Below are 26,010 nucleotides of genomic sequence, written 5' to 3'. Positions count from 1 at the left end.
ACAGTCAGCTCACTCAGTAATAAAGGGAACTACTTTCAGGTGTTCATCAGAGTTCTTTGAACTACTGTAATTCATTGAACATTGTTATTCTAAAGTAAACTAGTTCATTCCAAGCAATGCCTCCTTCTCCTATTTGTTCCGGCAGGAACTTGGCAGGTATGTTGTGTTTCCTTTGCATTGAAATGATTGAGGTGGAATAACAACATTGTTTATGTAATTAATTACATGAATTGTGTGTGTTGTATAATTTTGCCACAGCAGACGGTGAGGCGAATAATGTAGTTTGGGGCAAAAGATGACCTGCAGTGGCATGGAAACAGCGCTGCATGAAATATATAGCGCTTGATGAAAAGAAGTCCCTTCTTACATTCCAGTTACCTGGTGTGCTGGAAGATGGACAGTTCTGTTCTGGAGGTGAGGATGGGAAATAGGCATGGGGAGCATGTTCATGCTGCAGTCCTATGTAAACTTTCCAGGGCATGGGTAGGCAACCTAAGGCCCGAGGGCCAGATCCGGCCCTGTGGACGGTCTGGGAATCAATGTGCTTTTACATGAGCAGAATGAGTCCTTTTATTTAAAATGCATCTCTGGGTTATTTGTGGGGTCTGCCTAGTGTTTTTACATGAGTAATAATAATAATAATAATAATTTATTATTTATACTCCGCCCATCTGGCTGGGTTTCCCCAGCCACTCTGGGCAGCTTCCAACAAAATATTAAAATACACTGGTCTGTTAAACATCAAAAGCTTCCCTAAGCAGGGCTGCTTTCAGATGTCTTCTAAAAGTCTGGCAGATGTTTTTTTCTCTTTGACATCTGGTGGGAGGGCATTCCACAGGGTGGGTGCCACTACCGAGAAGGCCCTCTGCCTGGTAGAATGTGTGCTTTTATTTTAAATGCATCTCTGGGTTGTTTGTGGGGCATAGGAATACGCTCATTTTATTTTTTCCCAAAATACTGTCCGTGCGCCCACAGGGTCTGAGGGACAATGGATGAGCCCTCTGCTGAAAAAGTTTGCTGACCCCTGTTCCAGGGAGTAAGTGAGGCTTAAGTTGACATAAAGCCATTTGATTTAATTCACATGTGCTACATTAGTTTGATTAATTTTACATAGACCAAGTGTAATATTGAGTTCATTATCTTAAGGGTCACTGAAGTCCTCCTTTGTCAAATGCATGCTTAGTTGATTTCTCCTTCACCTGCGATGTTTGGAGAATCAACGCAAAGATGTATATCCATGGACCTATTAGGCAAATGGATTGTGCTAATTCTAACTCCCCTTACCTGCAATGTGCTTAAATGATTTCATTTGGATAATGTTGAAAGCTGCTCCTTCCTAACTGGACATAATTGGAGCAAATTTATGATTAGGCTCATGTATTTGTTGCCGATATATATATATATATATATATATATATATATATATATATATATATATAGAAGTGGAGCTAATCCACATCTAGCCCTGAATTTCCTTCATAGTTCATTTTGTTATTTGGTAGCGCTTGATAAGAGTATTTCAATTCTGAGCATGCCTGATTTCAAGGTGGAAGGGGGTGTGTGTGATAAATTTAGAGTGTGCTATAGACCTTTATTTTGAAATTTAGTTCATGATCCAAGCATTAAAATCTTCAGACAGCCTAATCCTGGAGGGAAATGACTGTATTTTTCAGACCATTACGAACAATTTGCACAATAGCAACCCATGATAAAGCAAAAAGGAGTTCAATACTAATGAATCTTTAGTCTCTCTCTTTCTAGGTTAAAACTGCAGTTCCTGTTTCCATTCAGATATGGAAATTCAGCAAAGCCTCTCACACCTCTTCTTCTCCCTCAGCTCTTTTTCATTTTTGTCTCCTGTGGAGACATCCTCAGAAGGGAACTCAAAACTCCTGGAAATAATAAAATGAACAAAGCAGGGGAAAACAGTTGCATGCTTGAAAGAAGCCTATTTGAAGTTCTACTGCTCTAGAAGCACTGGACAACAGTGGCAGACAACAGCACCAATTCTTTTCTTGGGGGGCTGGGCAATTCAATTCAATGCAAATGCAATTCAAGTAGGGGCTGCATCAATCCCAAACTCACAAATATAAAGTGCACAATGTCCCACGCTCTCCCTTACACCTGGCCCCATATCTCTCAGAGCTTCTGGCTTTATGTCCCTTCTGCTTAACGTTCTCCCTTTGCTCGGACCATCATTCTTTTTGAATGCTGCACATTTACGTAAACATTTTTCTTTCCACTAATCTTACAAAAAGAAAAAACAAGACTTGGCAAAACAATAGATCTCTCTCACCTATGAAATACTGAGTTCTTTGGGGGAGAGAAAAAAAAGCAGCATAAACATATGTTCATGGTTTTTGTATGCATGCATGCATGTATTTATTTATTTAACATATTTATATACCTCCTTTCATCATAAGATCTCGGGGTACTTCCCAATATCAAATACAAGGTCAAAGCACAAACAAATAGTTAAAACAAAAAGAACAAAACAATAACCTCCCCTCCCACAAACACATTTAAAAGGTTGTAGAGTACCTTACTGAGCCAAATTTATTGGAGACGGCCACCTTTCGGGGTGGAGGTCATTGCTCCTTCCCTTTGGTTATATTTGTGCCTATGCTTGCCCTTTGGGGATGTGTTGGTTTTATTAGTAAGCATTGCAAGAGTTAAAATCATATAATTGTGGAGTTGGAAGGGACCCAAGGGTCATCTAGTCCAACCCCCTGCAATGCAGGAATCTCACCTAAAGCATCCATGGCAGATGAACGTTTTTGTTTTTGTTTTCAGAATAAGCTGCTTCATTTATTATTTTAAATATTTAAATTAAATTAATGAGAATACATTCTGGAGAAGGAACAGGAGGCTTTTATGTTTGGGGTGGTTTATACGATATTGCTGCATTTGATTTATGTAATTGTGCCCTTGCATTTCAATTTTATTGTGGCCTTTATTGGGTCAATTGAATTGTGGAATAGTCTTTCTGCCTCGGATGGGTGGTTATGGTGGTGAAGAGAGTCGTGTTCCTTTTCTGCCCCTACTAAATGTAAGAATTGGGAGGTGTGCATGTTTCACCCTGTGAAAGGGTTCCATGTAAATAAGTAAGTAATAAGTAAAGGCCCAATTCAGCCTAAGTTGAGCATTAAAAAATAAAATAAAAATCACTTTACTTCTTTTGTGTTGTTTTGTGGTTCCTGGCAGCAGTGAACATAATTCTGAGAAAGATTCTTCCTCCCCCCCCCCTACCCCAGATTTAATCACCACCCTCTTTATTTTTGTGGGCAATTTTTCACAAATTCCTGTGGAATGCCCTCCCATCAGATGTGAAGGAAATAAACAACTATCAGATTTTCAGAAGACATCAGCCCTGTCTAGGGAAGCTTTTAATGTTTAACAGCCAGATGGGCGGGGTATAAATAATGAATTATTATTATTATTATTATTATTATTATTATTATTATTATTATTATTATTATTATTTATTATCAACAACAACAACAACAACAACAACAACAACACCCATTACAAACAACCGTTTGCAGGATTTTTTTTTTTTGGAGGGGGGAGAGTTGTGACTGTTAAAATGCTATGATGCTGCTTTAAGCGTTTAGTGTGGATGGGGCCAAAGGCAACAAATGTCAGGTTGAAGAGGTGCATCTTCAGCATATGACAGGAACTATTTAAGAAAGGTGCCAGATACACCACTGTGGGGATGGAGGTCCACAATTTAGGGGCTGCCATAAAGAATGCCCTCTCCAAGGCTGGCATTCCCTGAACTTCTGAGGGTGGTGGAACTACCAAGAAGATTCTCTCTGCCAACACCCAAGAGGGATACTAAGGGAAGAAGGAATGGCCCTGTCTTCCTAAGTGCAATGATCTCTAAGTTGCTCTCTGCAGTGTGGTGTCAGGCTGCTGCCAGCAACTCCTGGCCGATTGCTCAGGAACGTACAGAGACAAGGAAATGTTTCTTACCATCCACTTTTTATTCAGTATTTACAGAGAGAGGCTATAGAACCCAGCCTCTTGGATAATGGCGCTGTCCCATGTGAATCTCCCACGTGAATGTGAATCTCATTTGTTTCTCCCAGCCCCCGTCTCTCCCACTTCATTTGTCATTCTCATCACCTCTCTTACAGGTGCTGCTAAGTGCCTTCTGTTTGAGTTCTTTGCTCTCTTTCCAGGCTCTACTTTCCAGGCTCGCCGGGTTCTGGGAGACGGGGGTCTGGAATGCTTTCTAAATACAGTGTCCACCAGCTGTCGCCCCCCTGCTGCTGCTTCCACCTCCTCCTCTCCCATTATTTCCCAACTTTCCCCCTCACCTTCCTCTGAGCTGTGCCCTCCCTCAAACCCCTGTTGTAAAGCTGAACTGTCTTCCTCTTCCTCCTCCCTGGAAGGGTCAAGCTGGGGAGGCACTCTCCACTATTCCTCCTCTACCCAGTCCCTGACATGTGGAGACAAGATGGAAAATACCCCATAGGCACAATTTTGACCTTTCTTATGCGGTTCATGAGTTTCTGCCAGAGAGAGTATGATAATGAAAAAAAGCCAGAGGTTGTGGTGGTGAAGATCTAAAGGAAAACAGACATTAGCTAAGAAGACCAGGGACTACAACTCCCATCAGCCTAAGCCAAATGGTCAGTGATCAGGGATGATGGGATCTGTAATCCATCAACATCTGGAGAGCATCATGTTGACTACCCCTGTATTATTGCCTGGTGACTTTAAGCTAAACCCAAGGATCATGCAATTCACTCATGGCTTGTTAGCTGGTATGCCAATGTAACACTGCCTGGTCATTCCAAATTCCTTGCTGTTGGTTTCCCCCCTCCACTCCCTCCCAACAGTGTCATCTTGCAGAGATGTGAGGAGTGCAGGGTAAGTCTGTTTTTGCTCCTTCTGTCCCTAGCTAACCAATGTGACGGATGGCATTGCAAAAAGAGCCTGCTACTTGGCATGGAGTCTAATTGGCTGTGATGGTCGGTGGCCGCAGATTTGTTTATAAACTAGAAAATCTACAAATTGCCAACCATCTGCACAGAACAGTGTGCTAATGAATGCCTGTAGCCTGCAGATCCATAAGCTGATTACCTGCACGTTACAAGCCCTTCTTCTCCTGGTTTCCAGCTGAGGTTATCTGTCTGAGTTTGAGACATGGAAATAAATTGTTACTTCACTGCCTTTTGCTCATTCTTGTGGATGCCACTGAACCTGGATCCTGAGCCCTCTCATATTTTGATTGAGACAGCTGATTCTGCCTTGAAATTTACCTGCTTTGCAATGCCAATTAGCTCTATGTGGTTTAGTTTAAGCAGCTTTGTGCCAGCTCCAGGGTGAAATAATATCTTGCCAGTGTTTCCGGGAATTCTTATGTATATGTGATTCACAGCTTGTTGTTTCTTAAAGATGTGCTGTATATGAAATATTTGGAAGCTTGAGGCTTCTTTCTGCTTCAGGTCTAGATGGAGGCTGTTCTCTGTTCCAAGAGGCTGGCCTAGTTTGCATGTAATACTAAGCCATAGTTTACTGCAGGGATAGGGAAGCAATGGCCCACCAGATATTGATGGACTTTAACTTCCATCATCCATGACCATGGTCAATGACCATCATTGGTCATGATGGTGCGGATTGTTAGGAGCTGGAGTCAAATAACACCTGGGAAGACTACAGGTTCCTCATCCCTGGTTTATCATTATGAAGACAACCCTAAATGAGCCTCAGGCTTGTGTCCTGGCATGGCAGTGAGAAGGAGGCAACCAGAAGCTTCTGCCTACAGTATAGGTTGTGTTTGGCATGCCATTTCAACTATAAACTGCAGTTAATCTTTACTATGAACGCTTGAAACAAGCCGGCTTCATGAACCCTCATTTGAACTTGGCTTGCTTCCACTAGCAGTAGTTAAGATCAATCACAGTTTGACTGCTTTGGGGTGAGATGGCAAGCTGTGGTTAATCAGAAAAGGATGCAAAAACTGTCAGATTCCTTGCAGTCAAGCTGGATGAGGTGGGGCGAATATGCAAGCCTGAAGACTGGTTTGGCATTATGGCCATATCAGCCTATTGTTTCAGTTTTATTAGGAAGGAAGGAACATATGAAGGGTTTGCTTCTCTTGTTCTGTAGATATCCCACATTTGCTTGTGATCTTCATCATTCAGCAGGCCATTGGTTGTTTTGTGACTCAAGAAATCCTATGGTACCAGTTTCTTTTTAATGTTTATCATACTCTTCCTTCAAGGATCTTGGGACTGCCAACACAGCTTATCCTAATAATAAATATGTGAAGTAGTTGAGAGAAAGTGAGCATCATTGCCGAATGAGGGTAGAATATTAATTGGTTAATATCAATCCTCTAGATTTTGACTAAATTTGTTTAATGTGGATATCCATCCTCTCATTTTTGTCCACCTTTGATTACTCAGTTCGTTTCTACTTATGTATGTTTGTATATGTCTGATTTTCTTGTTGCAGTCTATCGGTAACATTCATGTTTCACAATTTTAGATAAATTCTGAAATAAAAAGTGTATTCACATACATGCAAAAAATGCAGCGGTTAGAACTCAAATATCACCAAATAATGATCCTGTCAGTTCCAGGATTTTGCAACAAGGCATTCCCACTTTACTTATCCTGTGAACCCCCTAAATATGTTCTAGGGGTTTTCCCAACCTGCTGGAACAGATTGGGGAAATGTACAGGTGATGGAGGAAAGCCCCATTGTGCAAGTAGAAATTCTGGACCTAATGGGACACATTTATTGGATATCACCCAATGTGTGAAAAGGCCCTTAAGGACAGTTGTGGATTAATCTTTCATTTAAGAACAGCACTTCTGTATGTTATCAAAGGTGCATTGAGCATTGTTGTTGTTTAGTCGTTTAGTCGTGTCCGACTCTTCGTGACCCCATGGACCATAGCACGCCAGGCACTCCTGTCTTGCACTGCCTCCCGCAGTTTGGTCAAACTCATGTTCGTAGCTTCGAGAACACTGTCCAACCATCTTGTCCTCTGACGTCCCCTTCTCCTAGTGCCCTCAATCTTTCCCAACATCAGGGTCTTTTCCAAGGATTCTTCTCTTCTCATGAGGTGGCCAAAGTATTGGAGCCTCAGCTTCACGATCTGTCCTTCCAGGGAGCACTCAGGGCTGATTTCCTTCAGAATGGATAGGTTTGATCTTCTTGCAGTCCATGGGACTCTCAAGAGTCTCCTCCAGCACCATAATTCAAAAGCATCAATTCTTCGGCGATCAGCCTTCTTTATGGTCCAGCTCTCACTTCCATACATCACTACTGGGAAAACCATAGCTTTAACTATACGGACCTTTGTCGGCAAGGTGATGTCTCTGCTTTTTAAGATGCTGTCTAGGTTTGTCATTGCTTTTCTCCCAAGAAGCAGGCGTCTTTTAATTTCGTGACTGCTGTCACCATCTGCAGTGATCAAGGAGCCCAAGAAGGTAAAATCTCTCACTGCCTCCATTTCTTCCCCTTCTATTTTCCAGGAGGTGATGGGACCAGTGGCCATGATCTTGGTTTTTTTGATGTTGAGCTTCAGACCATATTTTGCGCTCTCCTCTTTCACCCTCATTAAAAGGTTCTTTAATTCCTCCTCGCTTTCTGCCATCAAGGTTGTGTCATCTGCATATCTGAGGTTGTTGATATTTCTTCCGGCAATCTTAATTCCGGCTTGGGATTCATCTAGTCCAGCCTTTCGCATGATGAATTCTGCATAGTATCTTCTTTTCCATAATGTCTAACTAGATTCTTCCAGGAAGTCCACTAGCAGCTCATGAAGGTAGCAGCTCTAACCTGCTGTTGCCTCCTCAGTGGATGTGAAATGTTGTAACTTGTTTGAAATGATATCCATTGGCAGGGTGTCTCAGAACATGGAAGTTCCATATAGCCATCATTGCTGATTGGGCCGGTCCCACCATTAGGCAAAGTGTAATGATTTCCTCATGCAGCAGATGCTAAGAGGCAGTGGAGATAGCCCTCCTCAGCCCTCAAATGCTGCAGGGCAGAGCTATGTGTGCCATGTAGTCTGTCTTGTACCACCATAACTACTTTGTTGCCCCTCAAGTGCGCTAGCTTATTCCATTGCTACCTTTGAAGTAAGATTCAGCTGTCATTCCAGGTGGCTTCTGTATGTGGAATGGAGGGCTGCCATCTTTGCACTTTGCCTCAGGTAGCAAAATGCCTTGGCCCAATACTGATCCCTGATCACTGCTGTGCATGAATTTCTCTAACCCCCTTGCAAATTGCAGCAGTAAATTTTATACAACAAACATACGATATGGAAATATGCTTTCCTCTCTCTGCCCTGATTGTACTGCCAATCAATTTCATTAGGTGACTAATGTTGTCCATCATCTTCAATTCTGGAGAGGTGGAATATAAACAAAGTAAATTCATCCCATTAATCCACCCCTCATGTTTTCTCTCTCCAGGTGGAATGGCTGAAGAATGAAGAACCTGTTGATGCTGAGCAGGATGAGAACATTGACACCCGAGCAGATCACAACCTGATCATCCGCCAAGCGCGCCTCTCCGATTCTGGGAACTACACATGTATGGCAGCCAACATAGTTGCCAAGAGAAGAAGCCTGTCAGCCACTGTTGTGGTGTACGGTCAGTGGGTGTGAAATGCTATAACTTCTTAGCTTGGAAATGCTAATCTGTTGATCAGTACAGTTCACAAGTTAAACAGCTCTGTCATCTTCCAATGAAAAGCAGAACACATTTTTATTAAGAAATAATAATAATAATAATAATAATAATAATAATAATAATAATATAGAATCATAGAGTTGGAAGAGACCACAAGGGCCATCCAGTCCAACCCCCTGCTAAGCAGGAAACACCACCAAAGCATTCATTAAGTTTAAGCAGAAGAAGGTTTTTAATGAATATTTAAATTGATTTTAAAAGTGTGAGATTTGCACACACCAACAAACATGTTTTTGGATGCATGGGGAGTGGGGAGGAGAGAGTGGGGGGAGAGAGATCCTGCTGATCTCCCGTTCTTGGCCGCTTAAGTATTCATCAGTTCTGTATGTATTAACATAAGACTATAAGCTGCAGTGTGTGAACAGTGTCAGAACAACCCAATTTTCAACTTAAAACCCCAGACTGGAAGCACCCTTAAAGGAACTATGCATCAATTTTGGCTTGTTCTTTTTTTGCAGAAAAGCAAAAGACAAGGGAGCCAGAAAATTTTCTGTCTTCAAACAGCAAAAAACTAACACAGTGGGAAAACAACCTTGTATTCTCCCTCCCCCCTCTCTTCCCCTCTCCCTGCCCCCTCTCTTATTTGGATAAAAAGTGGATAATCAGGAATTGGGCAAACGGCACCAATCACTCAAAAGTGATTCAAAGTCCAGCAGAAGGTGGCAATGTATCTCCTTCCTCTTTTGTTTTTGTTTTGTTTTCCACAGGGGCTACAACAAGGAGTGGGAATATTGACTTTTGTGTAGTGTAAATGCTGCAGAATGGGCAGAAATCACAGGTGGTATGGTATGTCAGACCATAGTTATGTAGACCTCCAGAGTCTTCCCATTGTGTTGAGGAGTCCCAAGATTTCCTCATACTAAGTCTACCTAGAGCTTAACTTCCAGTAGCACCTTAGAGACCAACTCATAGCTGCCAAGTTATCCCTTTTTTAAAGGGATTTTCCCTTATGCTGAATAGGCTTCCTCGCGAGAAAAGGGAAAACTTGGCAGCTATGGACCAACTAAGTTTGTCATTGGCATGAGCTTTCGTGTCTGAAGAAGTGTGCATGCACACGAAGGAATTTTTATTATTTTGTTTCGACTACGTCAGACCAACACGGCTACCTACCTGTAACTAGAGGTTAACTGAATGAAATCCCTCCTTTCTCAGAAGCAGCAGAGTTGAAGTAAGGAGTTCCAGGATTTATTCCACTTGCCTCTCAAAATTAAAGAAAGAGGTGAGCTTTTTGGACTGAAACAAGGGAAGTCTCATCTAACTGAAGATTCTCCTCCTGCTGCTCCTCCTCTTCTTCCAAGTCATTAGTATAACAAAATCATAATGTCTTACTTCAGGGAGATGCTTTCTGTCATCCTGAATAGCCAGGCAAGCATTTGTAAGGACTATAGCAGAAGAGCCTATTGACTCCTGTAGAAGGCCTCCCTCCCTCCCTTTCTTCTTCTTCTTCTCTCTCTCTTTCTCAATGATTTCATGAGGATTTCCATTTTATTTATTTCTAGGGCTTGGCCTTGGCATAATTAGTGGGTTCTGTGCAGATAAGAAGACTTATCAGATTGTTTGACACTTTTACTTGTGTGTGGTATGTGTGTTTTCTCTTCATAAAAACACAAGTAAACAAAAGCATAGGACAATCTGATTGACCTGCCTGCGGCATTCAGGAGAAAGAAAACAAAACTAAAAGTAAATTAATTCAAGATCAGAAGAAATGCTTAGATGCCCCTTCTGAACTCAGCTTGTTAATGTAACTAAAATGAATTCCTTCCCATTTGTTTCATTATTCTATTGATCATGAAATGAATGTATGTTCCTCCTTCACAAGGCTGAAGCACGATTTAGAAGGTGCTTCCACTGTACATGTGAAAAAGGGCTCCTTGGATCGAGTTTGCTTGGTATGTTTGTGTCACAGTGGCGCTGGTGGCTACTCTAGAGTAACGACTCCTCACAGCTCTGCATTTTATCTTTTTATTCAGTGCAGTCTATTTACAGTGCTGAAACAGTACTATGTACATGTTGTCAGTCGGGTGCAGAACCTCCGAATGGAGATTCCCGCGTTTTCCTCCAGCAAAGAAGCCTGTGGATAATAAATCTCCGCCCACGACGTTTCCTGCGCAATTCCGGGGTCGCTGGGATCGGTCTTCTTCCCGCTGCTTCCCTGCTTCCCCCTTCCGTTCCCAAGCGGCGCCTTGGCTCGGCTACCTTGCCCGAGCCCTGGCTCCTACTTCCTGATTCCTCGCTAGAGACACCCCCCTCCCCGCTCCCACTTGTGCTTGGGGAAGAGCTTGTGGTTAAGATGGGAGGCGGCTGTCTATAGTTTCTGTCCCTCACAGTTTGGATCCCCCCCCCAAAAAGACTTATCTGTGATTAATGAGTAGTGGAAAACCCCTCCTTAGCTAGTCTAAAAATATAATTTGGACCAAGAAATTGTGATATGCATTTTAATTAGTGAATAGAATAAACAGTTAACAGCAATATCAATTAAAAAGCCATTAAAGGAAAGCTTTGAAACCCCATTTTTTGATTGGCAGTCCCAAAAATTCACGAGAACACTTCGGAGCACACTTTCCTGATAACTTAACACCTCTTTCACTAAAATGCCATTACAAACGGGCAAGCTCCAATACATAGTGTTAATTGAATATGTGAAATAACTAATTACCAAACTGACTTGGCGACAATGTTCACTACAGTGCTTAGAAAGTGTAAATTAGAAAGGAACTAGTTCTATTTCAAGTTCATGCTTTCCAAAAAGGAACCTGTTCCTATTAAAGTTCATACTTTTACAAAACAAACTGTTTTGGTCTGAGTTCATCTGGATGATTTCTTTTTAGTTCATAAGAAGTTTATCCTCTGCAAAAAAATTTTTTTTATATAAATCAGCATTCAGAATGTTACAAGCTGTTGTTCTGAAATATTGGGTTCCAAAGCAAATCAGAGGCTACACAAGTAAGACATTTTTTTAAGACTGAATATCAGCTAATGAAGCTTTCCTCATAATTGTGTTTCCATAACAGAAAAGAATTACCCTGTTTAATGTATGCCAGTCACACAGTTCTAAAATGCACTGCTCCTGTTGGAAGAGAACAGATCTCTTTACCAGGAAATATATAGGAAGTGCCTCACATTGCTTCCTTCTGATTGCTTAGCAACAGTGATTAAATGACTAAACATCCTTAGCAATAACAATGTCTCCATATCTGCCCAATAAGCATTAGAAAATTGTCGCCACAGTTTGCTTCCTAACTTTTTCCCTAGATGTCTGATTGAAGCACCTTTTTAAAAAGGAAAGTATGGGAACTATTTTCAGATGTAGGTCAGAGACTTTTTCAACTAGTCCAGTAAACTTCTTTGGGCTGAGCTACTTCATTCCAAGTACTGAGTCATTGTGTGTCTTTGGTTGTGGTTGGGGTTTTTGTTGTTGTTGTTGTTTTTGAAGGAAGGCATTCACTATGAAATAAGAGAGGGAAAGAAAAGAAAAGAAAAAGGAAGTGTGGGGGTCTTAAAAAAAAAAAACCCACAAACAACTGCAACACTGACCACAAACTGGCAACTAAGTTCAAAGAGAGCAGATGGCAAGTCGTTCTTGGCCCATGGACAGCCTAAGTTCTTAAGGGTTTTTTATAGCAAAAATAAAATGGATTTTGTGGCAAGTTAAAAACAAATAATTTTATTATGCCATAAGCTTTTATAGAGTATATTCCACTTCATTAGATTTAAGCCATTTTATCCAGGTGTGTGTTCAGATAGCCACATGGGGTTTTTTTTTTGGGGTGGTGGTAAAAGTGGGTTCAGAGGGAAATGAAATGCAGAAAACTACAGTGATAATTACATACTTAATAGCGCTGATTCCCTAAACAGTTCTCAATGTAACAGGCAACTATTTTATGAATAACCACTGTTAAGTACCGTATGTAATTATCACTGTCTGTACTTTTTCCGCATTACATTTCCCCTTGACCTCACTTAACAATCTGCCAAGTGTATATACACACCCAAAATTCAGGATAACACTTCATGCTACTGATGAAGTGGACCGCAGTCCATGAAAACTAATGCAATAGTAAATTAGTTCACCTTTAAGGTGCCAGAAGACTCTTTCTGTTGCATCCAATGCAAGTTCTATTCAGAGTCATAGCTGCCAAGTTATCCCTTTTTTAAAGGGATTTTCCCTTATGCTGAATAGGCTTCCTCGCGAGAAAAGGGAAAACTTGGCAGCTATGTTCAGAGTAGACACACCAAAGTTAATAACGATGGCCAACTGTTTGCTCAATCTCCTTCCTCTGGATTTTCCTAGATGAAACTGATCTTAATTTATATGTTATTGCTGTTAGCCACCTTGGAGGGCCATTTGGTGGAAAGATGAGAAAGGAATTTAACAAATAAGCAAATACTAAAAAAAGAATTACCCAGGGCCCCATTTGCAAAGGGAGGGTGGCAGAGAGAGGAGCATAGGAAATTGCCTTATACCGTACCAAGTCAGACCGGCAGTGACACTCCAGGGTTTCAGACATGGGTCTCTCCCAGACCTACCTGAAGATGCTGGGGACTGAATTTCTACATGCAAAGCAGATGGTTCAACTTCTGGATGTTGCCACATGGAAAAGATACTGTCTACCCAGGCAGACCATTGGTCCATGTACATGGGCGTAGGCAGGGGGGGCAGGAGGGGGCAATTGCCCCCCCTAGAAGCAGGGCCACTGGCCAGCCTGCCCCACTGCCCGCCCGGTGCCGTCTCCCTTCTCCCTGGCTGGCTGTGGGGCGGGCGGCGGGAAAGCACCAGAGCCGCGCAAAGCGTTTGGCTGGCTTTCCCTCCCTCCGCCCCACAGCCAGCAAGGGAGAAGGGAGACGTCCCTTCTAGCCGGCTGGCTGTGGGGCGGGCGGAGGGAAAGCCAGGCAACCGCTTTGCGCGGCTCTGGGGCTTTCCCTCCACCTGCCCCAGCGATTGCAGAGGGGGAGGAGGGGATCGGAGCAGCCCGATTTCGGGTTGATCCTGGCTCCCCCTCGTCCCTTCCTATCGCGGAGGGGGAGGAGGGAGTCAGAGCAGCCCGATTTCGGGCTGATCCTGGCTCCCCCTCGTCCCTTCCGATCGTGGAGGGGGAGGAGGGAGTCGGAGCAGCCCGATTTCGGGCTGATCCTGGCTCCCCCTCGTCCCTTCCTATCGCGGAGGGGGAGGAGGGAGTCGGAGCAGCCCGATTTCGGGCTGATCCTGGCTCCCCCTCGTCCCTTCCGATCGTGGAGGGGGAGGAGGGAGTCGGAGCAGCCCGATTTCGGACTGATCCTGGCTCCCCCTCGTCCCTTCCTATCGCGGAGGGGGAGGAGGGAGTCGGAGCAGCCCGATTTCGGGCTGCTCCGATGTGGCCCCGCCCCCGCCCCTTGGCCCCGCCCCTTGCTCCCCGCCCCTTCCCCCCCCTGATTTTCATCCTGGCTACGCCCCTGTCCATGTAGCTCAGTCTTGTCTGCCCTGACTGGCAATTACCATGCTTTTCCGTCTATTAGATGTCCCTGTGTATAAGGAACCCCCCCCTCCCTATTTTGCGGGACTCAATTTTAAGAAAATGAGGGGAGCTGGCCCAAAGTTGTTGAGCCTCTCCCTCCCCTCCCCCCCAAGCTGTGGGCAGGAAAGGGAGTGTTTCCCTCGAGGGAAGATGCCCTCCAGCCAGCCAGGTGGTTGGCTGCAGGGCAACTTCCCCCACTGCTGCTGCGCACGGGAAACAATCCAGGGAGTGCTGCGACATCGGGGGAAGCTGTGCGCCACTAGCCAGTGGCCCCAGATCGTTCCCTGTGCACAGTGGCGTCTCCCCCCCCCATGCCACTATCCGTTTATTGGATGACCCCAGTTTTTTGACATGATTTTGTGTCAAAAAACCTCGTCCAATACATGGAAAAATACGGTACTCTCTAAGGTTTCGGACAGGGGACTCTCCCAGCCCTCCTGGCAAGGATTGCAAAGCAGAAGTTCTTCCACTTAGCAGTGGCCATTGCCATACTAACTATCCTTTTCCAGGCAGCTAACAGAAAACAAGGAAGAGAGAGGGGTACCAATTTGGGCTCTGGCCCCACCTACCACTGGCATGTGGCACCTGACAGATTGCCCTCAAAGTAAGGTGGCCCTTGGTGGGAGAGGAAGTTCCTCCTGCCAGGGGTCAGTCAAAATAAAACTGTGCATCTATGGTTCCTGTAACAGCTCATTATCTATAGGAGAGCTTGTTAATCAAATCTGAACTGAAAAGGAATGTTTCCTGCCTCTTTTGTGCTTGACTGCCTTTGTTCTCTTTAAACTGCAAAATTATATTTTATTAAGTCAGATAGAAGATGCCTAGACAACCACTGTTCATCTTTTTCTTTTTCTGCCTTTTGAGGAATCTGATTGTGCCTTAAATGGAATGTGTTTGGAGAGAATTAGGGTGGCAGCCTCCCCATCTCCCTGTCATCCTCAGCACCTTCTGGCATATAAGTCTGCCTCATTCAAACATGACCACACATTGACACCAAATCCTTTAGATAATTGCATCCCAGTGTTATTTAGGCAGCAGTGTCTACAACTGAGCTTTGGAATTTAACATGCGGGACTTTTTTTTTTTTAAAAAAAAGAGAGCTTGAAAATGGAAGGGCATGAAATGAAGGTTTGTTCTTTTCAAATGTTAATGTGATTTCCCCCTCTTCCCTACTCCCCCACCTCCCTATATGTGTTCTGGTTGCAGTGAATGGAGGCTGGTCTTCATGGACAGAGTGGTCCAACTGCAACGTACGATGTGGCAGAGGATGGCAGAAGAGGTCACGGACCTGCACAAACCCAGCTCCTCTCAACGGAGGTGCCTTCTGTGAAGGAATGTCTGTGCAGAAAATTACCTGCACTTCATTGTGCCCTGGTGAGAGAGTGAGACAGTATTTGTTACTATTCATCTAGAGGATTTGTACGCCACTCTTCGGCCTAAAGGTCTCCCGGGTTGACTTACGTACATTCAAGGCAAGGCAGTCCCTATCTGCAGGCTTACAATCTAAACACTCACCACACAAGGCAAAAGGGACTGGGAGGGAAGAGGGAAATCAGAATCCAGACACGTGTACCAGTTAATCTAAACAGTTGTTCTTCTAATGACCACCTGGCACAGTTCAGAGGCAGGAAGTGCCAATGGAACTAAGCCTCTGGTAGAGCTGAATACATGAGTCCTGGGTCTTAACTCTCCCACTGAGGCAGCCTGATGGAATGGCTGGCCCAGGTAACAGTTGATGGGAGAGGAGGGTGGGGAGAGGAGGCCTTGTGGAGCAGAGCCAATGGGGTGAGGTCTGACAGGCCTACATTTAAATGGTTCACAGGCCCACAGTTGAAGTTGAGGATATGGGGCTGTTATCCTCCTGAGCTCTTTGCAATATGCAAAGTCACCTGAGGACAGGGATGCAAAATAAATTCAGTTCATTTTACAGTCTCATGCAGACCTACCAAAGGACAAAGTTTCTGAAACAATGCATGAACTGAAATACGCTGTCCTTGGAAATCCACACTCTTTTTTTCTTTCTTTTTCATTTCGTTGATGTAATTTTTTATTTTATTTTTTACAATCAAATAGTTTATATAAACAATTGTTAGGGGAAAGTGTACATTATGATGCATATATCTGTGAAGAAACACTCAGGCAAAATGTGTTTATTGGTGAAAATTGCATACAAAGGTGTGCATTATTAGTTCACACTCAAATGCTGACGTATTTTCATGAGGATTAAAAAAAAAATCACAAACGTTTTCCGTTTTAACAAAATCATTAGTCTGCAATCAACGACATGATAAGACCTTGGAGCATGGCCAGTGGTCATCTCTGTATTTTCCTGTATGTGAGGATCCCCCCCCCAACAAAAAAAAACGAAAATTTACCAATATGCACTGTCCAATTTTTAAAATGCATGCATATTTTCTTTAGGTTTCATTATCCCAAACTCATTGAACACAGTGGGTGTCTGTTTCATGTCTACGGGCTTTAAATTGGAATTTATTGAATCTAGCATTTCTTTTGAACTGCCTCTGTTAACATGCATAATTGGGACACGGGCAATGTGAGAAAGAGCTGGACAGGGAGTTGTAAGGCAGGAAGTGAGCTGTTCTAAGCCAGTTGTTAGACATATTGATCCTGAATATCTTGTGGGTATTAGCAAGAGAACTGCAAGGCTAGCTGTCATGTTTCAGGTACATGTCAGAATTATCTCAACCCCTAGAGCTGATTGGACCTTGAATTTTTGAACCAGTATTCCCTTCACTCTAAGGGACTATTTTTTCTTTTCTTTTTAAATCAAATCTTTATTGTTTAAAACAGAAAATTACACAGAAACAATTATTGTCACAATTACAACACCCATACTCGCACTTGACAAATTCTCACATACCTTCACAACTAATTCATACATACATACATACATACATACATACATACATACATACATACATACCTGCCTGATTTCTCACCCTTACAAAACCTCACCTAAACAGACAAATAAACACAGATTAATACTAAAAGATCAGATGTTCTATTACTTTTTCGTCTTCTCCCTTTCTTCACCAGATTCTGAACAGACTTTCAATTAAACTTGCTGGTTTGTGTATTATTTCCATTATATTCTGCACAGTGACTTATAAACAATCATTATAATTTTCCAAATAATATCTACTAGTTAATTTTACAAGGTACAGTCTATTTCTGCCAATGGGGTTTCTTTCAATTTATTCTTTCTCAAATACTCCTCAAAAATTTCCCATTCCTTTTTGACTTTTTGTTTAGTTTGTCCTTTTATTCTACCAGTTGTTTTTGCCAATTGCATGTACTCTATCATTAGGGCTTGCCAGTCTACTATGTTTGGTGTTGCCTTATTCTTCCAATTTCTCGCAATTAGAACTCTCCCTGCAGTTGTTCCATACATAAGTAATGTTACCTTTATTTTCTCCAGATCTTTTGGCATTATACTCAATAGGAATATCTCTGGTCTTTTGATGAATGGACTATTCATCAAAAGACCAGAGATATTCCTATTAAATGACTATTCAGACATAATGCCAACCATGGTTTGGTCAAGTTGGAAAAGCTTCATGCGCACGCTGGGCTGGGTGGAGTTCACTATACTTGTTTTCTAGCAAGTGGGTCACTGTTGACCAGGCAGGAGAAGAGGTGGGTGCGGTGCAAATGCAGAAGAAGGAACGCTGGATTGGCTCCACAAGCATGTTCACACTGCTCCAACCTCTCCTTCCTGGTAAGCAATGGCAGCCTACATGCCAATGAGATAGCACAGTAGGTCTGCCCTACCTGGTGAGCCACTTTGGGGCTTGAGTAGAGCAATTATGGACCCCAATATGTCAGCTCGTTCTACCTGGCCTTTCTGCTGAAATAAACATTTTGGTATGTTTTGCATTCCAAATTGCTTTTCCTTCTGCATCATGTGGACATGGGGCATCATGTGATTGCAGATTTCTCTAGGGGTATATGATGAAAGCATATGATGTAAAATTGGTCAACTATGAACCCTTTCCTGTGATTCCAAATAAGTCTGAAAACGAGTCTCCAGCTGTCAGCATTTCTCCCAAGATCATTTCTGCTTTTGCTTCTTTCCTCCTCCTTTTTTTTTTTTGCTTCAGGCAATCTTTCTCTCCCCTCTCAAAAACATTGTAGCTGCAGCCCAAATGAATGGGAAAAAATAGCACAGAAATTTGGGGAAGAGATACAACCTAAAAGAAGCCATTTAGGCTTCTCTTTGATAGCAGATAAATTTTAGCACATGTAATCTTGTACAGCAGTTTTGAGATTTAAATTCAACTTCACTAGGTTTTTTGTGAGGTTCCCCCCCCCCTACAAAAAGATTTTATTCACCTTTTTTGCATGGTGTAATTGAGGTCTAGTATATAAAACAAACAGATGGACCATTCAGCTTTATGTGTTCAGTTAATAGTTACATATAAACCTTCTGTGCACATACAAAGCTAGATGTCAGGGAGAAGAGTTCTAGCCTGCTGTTGTCCCTGACATTCTAGTTTTCTGTGGTTAGGGGATTATTCTACAGCAAAGCATTCAAACATAGGTTTTCCTCCTGTAAGCTGAAATGCTGCAGTTCAGGGATAGTTATAAGCATCTGCTATGTTGCTGTAGTACAGCTTCAATCCTCCTTGATCAGGCATAGGCAAACTTGGCCCTCCTAAAGTTGTAGTTTTGGAGCTACAACTCCCATCATCCCTAGCTAACAGGACCAGTGGTCAGGGATGATGGGAACTGTAGTCTCAAAACATCTGGAGGGCCAAGTTTGCCTATGCTTGTCCTTGATCATTGAACCTACTGGCTGGGATTTATGGGAGTTAGAGTCCCACAACATCTGGAAAACAGCATGTTGGTTACCCCTAAACTAGAATATAGATTCCAAGTTGCCAACAAGATACTGGCGTGAAGATAACGTCCAGTTCAGGTCATCACAAACCTTGTTTTAGATCATGTATAAGCTGCAATGCCCCTCAGATTTATATGTTCCTGCTCCCCAACTCCTCATCCCCAAGTAAGATTCAGAGAGTGAAAGTTCAAAAGCTTACATTTTTGAACAAACCATTGTTTCTTAGCAAACTTTGGTTTATTCAGACTCTAGTTTCATAAAACAATTCAGGGGCCAACCAAGGTTTCTGGTGTGGACTATTTACCACCACCACCCCAAAGAAAAAGCTATGTGAGGGGCATTGAAAGGATGGGGGATGCCAGCCATTGTGAAGACCTCCTCTGACATCTGTTTTAAAAGCCTCCCCCCCCCAAAAAAATGAATGTGTGTGTATTAAGGGGTAGCAATGATCCATCACAAAGCCAACCACCCCAAAATATTTTCAAAGGCTTTCCCTGCTCCCTCCCCCATCCTTCCCCCCAAAATTACATCAAAAGTTCTTATCTGAGATCATGGGAAGAATCCAACATCATGCTAAAGTGATGGGTTATCAGGGTAAGCATTTTCTTTTTCTAGATAGAAGAGCCCCCCCTTTCCTTCTCCCATTCACTGTGTGTGTGTGGGGGGGGGGTTCTCCCACCCACCCCCAAGCCAATTACTAGGAGGAGTGAGAGATAGAGGGGGAGAGGGAAGCTCTGTTGCATGAGCAGACATGAGCAGTGCTTTTTTCGGGGGGTGTGTGCAGGGGTACGCATACCCCTAAACATTTTGTGAATCTTTGTACTTTTGTCCATTTACTGTATTTATTTTTCCAATTTGAACTATAAAATGGTGATTTTCTTGAGTCAAAATGAGAGTACCCCTAAACATTTTTAATAGAAAAAAGCACTGTCCATGAGCAAAAGTCTTTGCTCTGCTGATGGAACTCATTAATTGAATCCTGATCATAACAATGTATTAAGATTAGTTATACATATTTAGGCTTAGTTATGCTAAGATATTGGGATACAGGATTATGTTAAATTAAATTTTACTCAAAGTCTGTTGATCTCAATGGTCCTCCTGAGTAGGACACACACAGAATATATAACCATGAGACATTGTACAAGGGGACCTATACATCATTGCTGGACTGCACCTCCCATGATTCCTGACCATTGGCTAGGGCTGATTGGCTCTGGAATCCATCAAAAACTGGAGGGCTAAAGTTTCTCACCATTGGATTAAGGGTTTGTCTTGATAACTGAGTGGGAGAAGTTGAGTTCCAAGAAGTGTTTGAAGGCATTGCCTGGGTGTTTCAGGAGGGCGCTCAACATATAAGGAGCAGAAAGGTTGCAGGTGATCTATGGTTGGTTGAACATTACAGAGCAAAAATAAATCAGATTTCAGGCTAGATCAGGGCTGGTGACTCTGCACCCCTCCAGATAATGGTGGACCAACTCCCATCAGCAAGCATGGCCAATGCAGGGATTATGGGACTTGGGGGCAAACAACATCTGGAGGGCCACATGTTTCTCAGATCTGGGTTTGATGGATCAGGGAATCACAGAGTTCAACATGACCTCAAGTATAATCTAGTCCAACCCCTTGGTGATGCAAAATATTCACTATTACAACCATCCCTGGTAGGTAACCATCCAACCTCTGCTTTAAAAACAAAACAAAACAAACAAAAAAATCAAGCATATAATGGAGTGTCTACCACCTTCTGATGGGTGGGAAAACTGGAATGAATTTGAGAAATGATGGGGTAAGGATTTCATCTATCTTGCCTGTATGGGAGTTCACCTATATTACCAAAGTGTCCCAAATGAGTTCTGGATCAAAGAATTTGCCATTTAAAGCAACAGTGAATTCCTTCCTTTCTGTTTAGTGGATGGTGGCTGGGAGGTGTGGAGTGAATGGTCGGTCTGCAGTCCCGAGTGTGAGCACATGAGGATCCGCGAATGTACTGCTCCACCTCCACGGAATGGTGGGAAATTCTGTGAAGGCCCAAGCCAAGAGTCAGAAAACTGCACTGAAGGACTTTGCATTCAAGGTAAATAGCTTTCATGGAAAGCCAATGTCTTTCCCCCTCCCTCTCTGTCCCTTAAATTAAGACTCACAGCCAAGTCTATGATTCATGTTGCAGACTGGAGAGAGTTGTCTGCAGTGAAATCTGTCGACAAAGGAGCCTGTGTGTGGTGTGTGCATGTGTGTGTGTTCATAGCTTTGAAATTCATTCTGCCGATGTCTTTTGCTTGGAGCTCAAATCCTTTGAAGTCCATAGAAAGGGTTATATTGGCTGGAAGGGAAGTTTTGGATTCCTCCTGTGGTGAATAATTTATCAATGATTACTTGGGATGGTCCAACATGTGTCAGTTTCTCAGAAACAGATGGTGTCAAAGGAAGGTCGCACAGACTGAAAGGAACTTCCTTCTGTTCTTTGTATGTCCAGATTAGCAGTGAACCTACAGAGTCCTCTTTTGATTTTGGAATGGGGATGTTTGAAGATTTGATCTTTGCAAATTCCTATGTGAATCAGCTTGATCCACATCTCTCAAACTAATTTGCAGATTAGAATTTTGAGTGGTGCCTCCCTCCCCTAGCCTTAAAATATAGATCGATGCAGAAATTGAATAAAAAGAAATGTTCAAGTAGCGTGGATCAGAAACAGAGAACAATTTTCCTAAAATGGATTGAATATCAATACAAAAGGGATGTTAGTAATTGGCAGTGTCAAATTCTGCCTTTCCCCATCACCATGTTGCAATTGGTAGGCTTCAGTCCAGTCCTCTGAAGTGAGCCCTAGAGATAGAAAGTTTGAGAATCTCTGGTGTAGACAATACCTGAGCTAGATGAACCAATGGTCTTACTTGGTTATAAGGCAGATTTCTGTTTCTATTTGGGGGTTAGCTGAAGGCACTGCTTGGGCATTCACATACCCCATGAAGTTCTAGATGTAAGAAAACATCAATTAATACTTATCTAAATAATTGGAAAAGAGATCTAGGACAGGAGATACCAACTGCTATTTGGAATTGGATATGGTAAAATGTCCCTCAACAAACAATTAACTGAGTGGGGAGGCGGAACCAGAGGTGACGGCAACTGAACAGAAGCCCAAACATGTGGGCACAGGCTTGATGCCTAGAACCAGGTGCCACATTGCAGGTGGGAGCAGACCCACCCACCACATAGGAGTGCATGTTTGCAATCCTGACATCCCCACAAGGTGAGTGAGTCTTGTGAATGAGCGTGCTAATACCGCATCTTTTAAAACTTGGCAGGCAGCATGTGGAAAACTTGTTGGGACGTGTTCGTTGCTTTTGTCCAATTCTGAGCATCTTGAGCAGATGTACCCTGACGCTTGAGCCTTGAATCTGCAGCTGAGCCTGCACAGTTACTTGCCTGACTGAGGATTTCTTACTTCCTTGTAAGCAAGAGCCTCCATCCACCTGTCAATCACCTGCTGTTATCATTCTGCCACTTCACAACTTCAAAGGGCCTCACTGTAATCTCTGATCAGCTGATCAGACAGAGCAAACCTCCTTGAAGTTTGTTTGCAGATGGCAGTTCGGATTCAGACCATGCCTGAAAACTGATGTTTTCCCTCTGAAGACTGGCAAGCTGACAGCAAGGCCCCTTAAGCTGCACTAGCAGGTTCCTGATGCGGAACTTGCTGGTGCAGCCAATCCCAGTGCGTCCGGCTGTCAGCGCTGATCAGCTCTTGTCAGTGAGCCCCACTTGCAAAGGAACCATCAGGAGCTCACTTTAAGTGCCTGATTGTTCTATTGGGATCGCACACTTATCTGCCGTATGCCTGACATCACATGTGAAGTCAGTTGTGGGGTGGGTAGATGTGGTTTTGAGAAAACGGCTTGGCAGGCTAAGTTGGAACTCATACCAGGCCTAAATAGACCTGCAGGGCAGAGGTTACTAAAGCCTTGCAAGCAATGATCATTCTTGTAGAGCGAGACTCCTTGGCGTACAGACCTGTGGACATCTATTGAGTTCTGTTCCTGTGAATCCATCATGCTGTTTTCTGCTTGATCGTCTTGCTGTGCAAGAAATGAACTCTTTGCCATGGGTACTCATTAGGCAAACCCCTGTATTTCTATGTGTATTTTTGCACTATGCATGTTAGCTAAAATGCATCACAGAGTCATAGAGGTGGAAGAGACCTCAAATGTCATCTCATCCAGTCACCTGCTGATGCTGGAAATCCACTGCTACCTACATCCCTGAATGATAGCCATCCAGTCTGTTTAGCAAACAAGAGTCTATCACCTTTTAACTGTTCCACTGTTAAACAGTTCATGCCACCAGGAAGTTTCTTCCTAATGTTGACTCAAAATCCCCTTTCTTGGAAATTAAAACTCAGTGGTTTGTGTCCTTTCCTCTGGAGCAAAAGAAAACAAAAATTGATCCATCACTTAGGTGGAAGCCTTTCAGATATTTGAAGATGGCCATCATATTGTCTCTTCCCTGGGGCAAACATGCCCAACTCCTTCAACCATTCCTCATAGGACTTGGTCTCCTTCCTAATCCTCCCCTGGACACATCCCATTTTGCCTAGTTTTCTTTTAAACTGCTGGGTAAAAGCTACTTGCTGCTTGTGGGATGAAAGACCCAAAAAACTGGCCATCCATAAACCAAATACTTGCTCACAGTTGGACAGAACAACCATAGCAAATGCTGCCACCGAGAACCTCACTTTGCATTTAAGTGGTATAATTTTGGATCCATACCTGTTAATATTTTACAGTTCTGGAAAAACAATGAGTAACTCAGATTCTGATTCCTTGCATTTATTTTGCACAAATTGTTCTGCTTTTGCTGGTCATGATGAGGAACCCAGTGTCAGGCAGGCTGCTGAAGCTTCTGGAAGTTCATTTTCATGTCTTTACTCACAGCCCTAGTCCTAGACCAGATGATGCCCTAGCCAGGGATGTGGAATGCTTTTCATCTTGAGGGCTACATTTCCTCATGGGAAATCTTCAGGGGCATGAATTCTGATGGAAATGGAAAAAAGAAGTGGAAATTACCAATGTTCATTTATTCACCCCATGTCCAGAACAGAAATCAATACCGACTGGTGTTCATTGCTGTTTTCAGTCTGCAAATGATATGTAACCAATGACATTTTGTCCGTCATTTGAACTGCATTTCCTTTGCATTGAAATCAAAGGTGTGGAAACTATTGCATTGTTAATTAACTTTAACTTGTGTAAATTACATGAAATTATGGGACAGTGAGACAAAGTAGGTACTGTAGTATTTGGTGGCAGCTGAACTGCAGTAGAATGTCCAAACTGAAAGAAACTAAAATGCAAAAAGAGGATTGTTGATGGCAACAAAGCCAACATTCCCCCAGGCTAGTCTCTAAAGTGATGCCTTTGTGCTTAGGTGCTTTAACTCAGCTCTGCAGCTGATTGAAACTATATTAAATAAGGTGATCCTAGGCATTTCCCTTCCTATCTTCTTTCCTATTAGTGTACTGTTTGTTTGGTTACAGGCATCTGCTCCTCATGTAGCCACTAGCTTTAGTGAAAAGCTTGCATTTAAATCCCATCAGATAGAACAGAAGGTCCTTGAGACAGGGGCGGCTTCAAATGTTGCCTTTTGCTTAAGCTTGTAGAAAACAAAACCTTGACTTTTGTCCAGTTGTGCTGCTAGACACAAGCTCAAATAGCAGATTTCTTTCCAAAAGGATTAGTGTTGTATCCAGATCCAAGTTAAGGATGCACTGCTGGGAACATAGCAAAGCAAAAATAATAAAAACATGAGATAAAAAAATGAAAACTTTGTGCTTTAGAGATCCTTTTGCTAGTCATCTTACCAAGAGTCCAGGAAATATTTTCCCCCTTTTTGCCAAGAGACACAAGTGTAGAAAAGTAGTTGTGCTTATTTCTGACAACAGTAAATGTGAAAAGGATCTAGGGGTCCTAGTAGACCACAAACTTAACATGAGTCAACAGTGTGGTGAGGCAGCTTTGCTGCTCCCGACATCCTGGTGGCTGCGTTTTGAAATAATTGCAGTTTGTTTTGGAAAGCATCAAAAGACCAATACTCTTTGGAGTTGGAACTTTGTCCATCAAGTCCTGAAACTTTTGGCTGGCAAGACCACTGAGTTTATGTCCATGCACATGGACAAAACTGCCGCTCTTCCAATCTGAAACCATGATAGTGGAATCTGAGCCATTAAGCCTGCATTCATACATGATAGTGGATCCACTTGCTTATGTTTTGTTTTTGTTTTTAAGAGATGTTATCAGCTCCAGCCTGTTGTCTTTGTCCATGGAGTTTTCTTGGCAGGGATACTGGAGTGGCTTGCCAGTTCCTTCTCCAGGTGGATCACGTTTAGTCAAAACTCTCCACTATGACCTGTCCATCTTGGGTGGCCCTGCATGGCATAGCTCATAGCTTCTCTGAGTTATTCAAGCCCCTTCGCCACGACAAGGCATTGATCCATGATCCATTTTAAAAGATGATGCTGTTAAGGTGCTACACCCAATATGCCAGCAAGTTTGGAAAACTCAGCAATGGCCAGAGGATTGGAGAAGATCAGTCTACATCCCAATTCCAAAGAAGGGCAGTGCCAAAGAATGCTCCAACTACCGCACAATTGCGCTCATTTCACACGCTAGCAAGGTTATGCTTAAAATTCTACAAGGCAGGCTTAGGCAGTATGTGGATCGAGAACTCCCAGAAGTGCAAGCTGGATTTCGAAAGGGCAGAGGAACCAGAGACCAAATAGCAAACATGCGCTGGATTATGGAGAAAGCTAGAGAGTTCCAGAAAAACGTCTACTTCTGCTTCATTGACTATGCAAAAGCCTTTGACTGTGTCGACCACAGCAAACTATGGCAAGTTCTTAAAGAAATGGGAGTGCCTGATCACCTCATCTGTCTCCTG

General features: G+C 42.9%; 1 protein-coding gene across 2 annotated transcripts in view; it reads left to right on the top strand.

Annotated features, from left to right (window-relative positions):
* Positions 1–26,010, top strand: part of UNC5D (unc-5 netrin receptor D) — a 405,607-nt gene that overhangs the window by 276,724 nt on the left and 102,873 nt on the right. For both annotated transcript variants that reach the window (XM_035140077.3, XM_060268544.2), the window contains exons 5-7: positions 8,442–8,622; positions 15,420–15,587; positions 20,987–21,151. In XM_035140077.3, the coding sequence (XP_034995968.1) occupies positions 8,442–8,622; positions 15,420–15,587; positions 20,987–21,151 (514 nt within the window). The remainder of the gene's footprint in view (positions 1–8,441; positions 8,623–15,419; positions 15,588–20,986; positions 21,152–26,010) is intronic.

The sequence above is a fragment of the Zootoca vivipara genome, chromosome 14 (genome assembly GCF_965207765.1).
Source record: "Zootoca vivipara chromosome 14, rZooViv2.hap1.1, whole genome shotgun sequence".
In the NCBI taxonomy this organism is placed as follows: domain Eukaryota; kingdom Metazoa; phylum Chordata; class Lepidosauria; order Squamata; family Lacertidae; genus Zootoca; species Zootoca vivipara.
The sequence above is the reverse complement of the archived record's forward strand: the minus strand, read 5'-3'. Positions and strand labels throughout refer to the sequence as shown.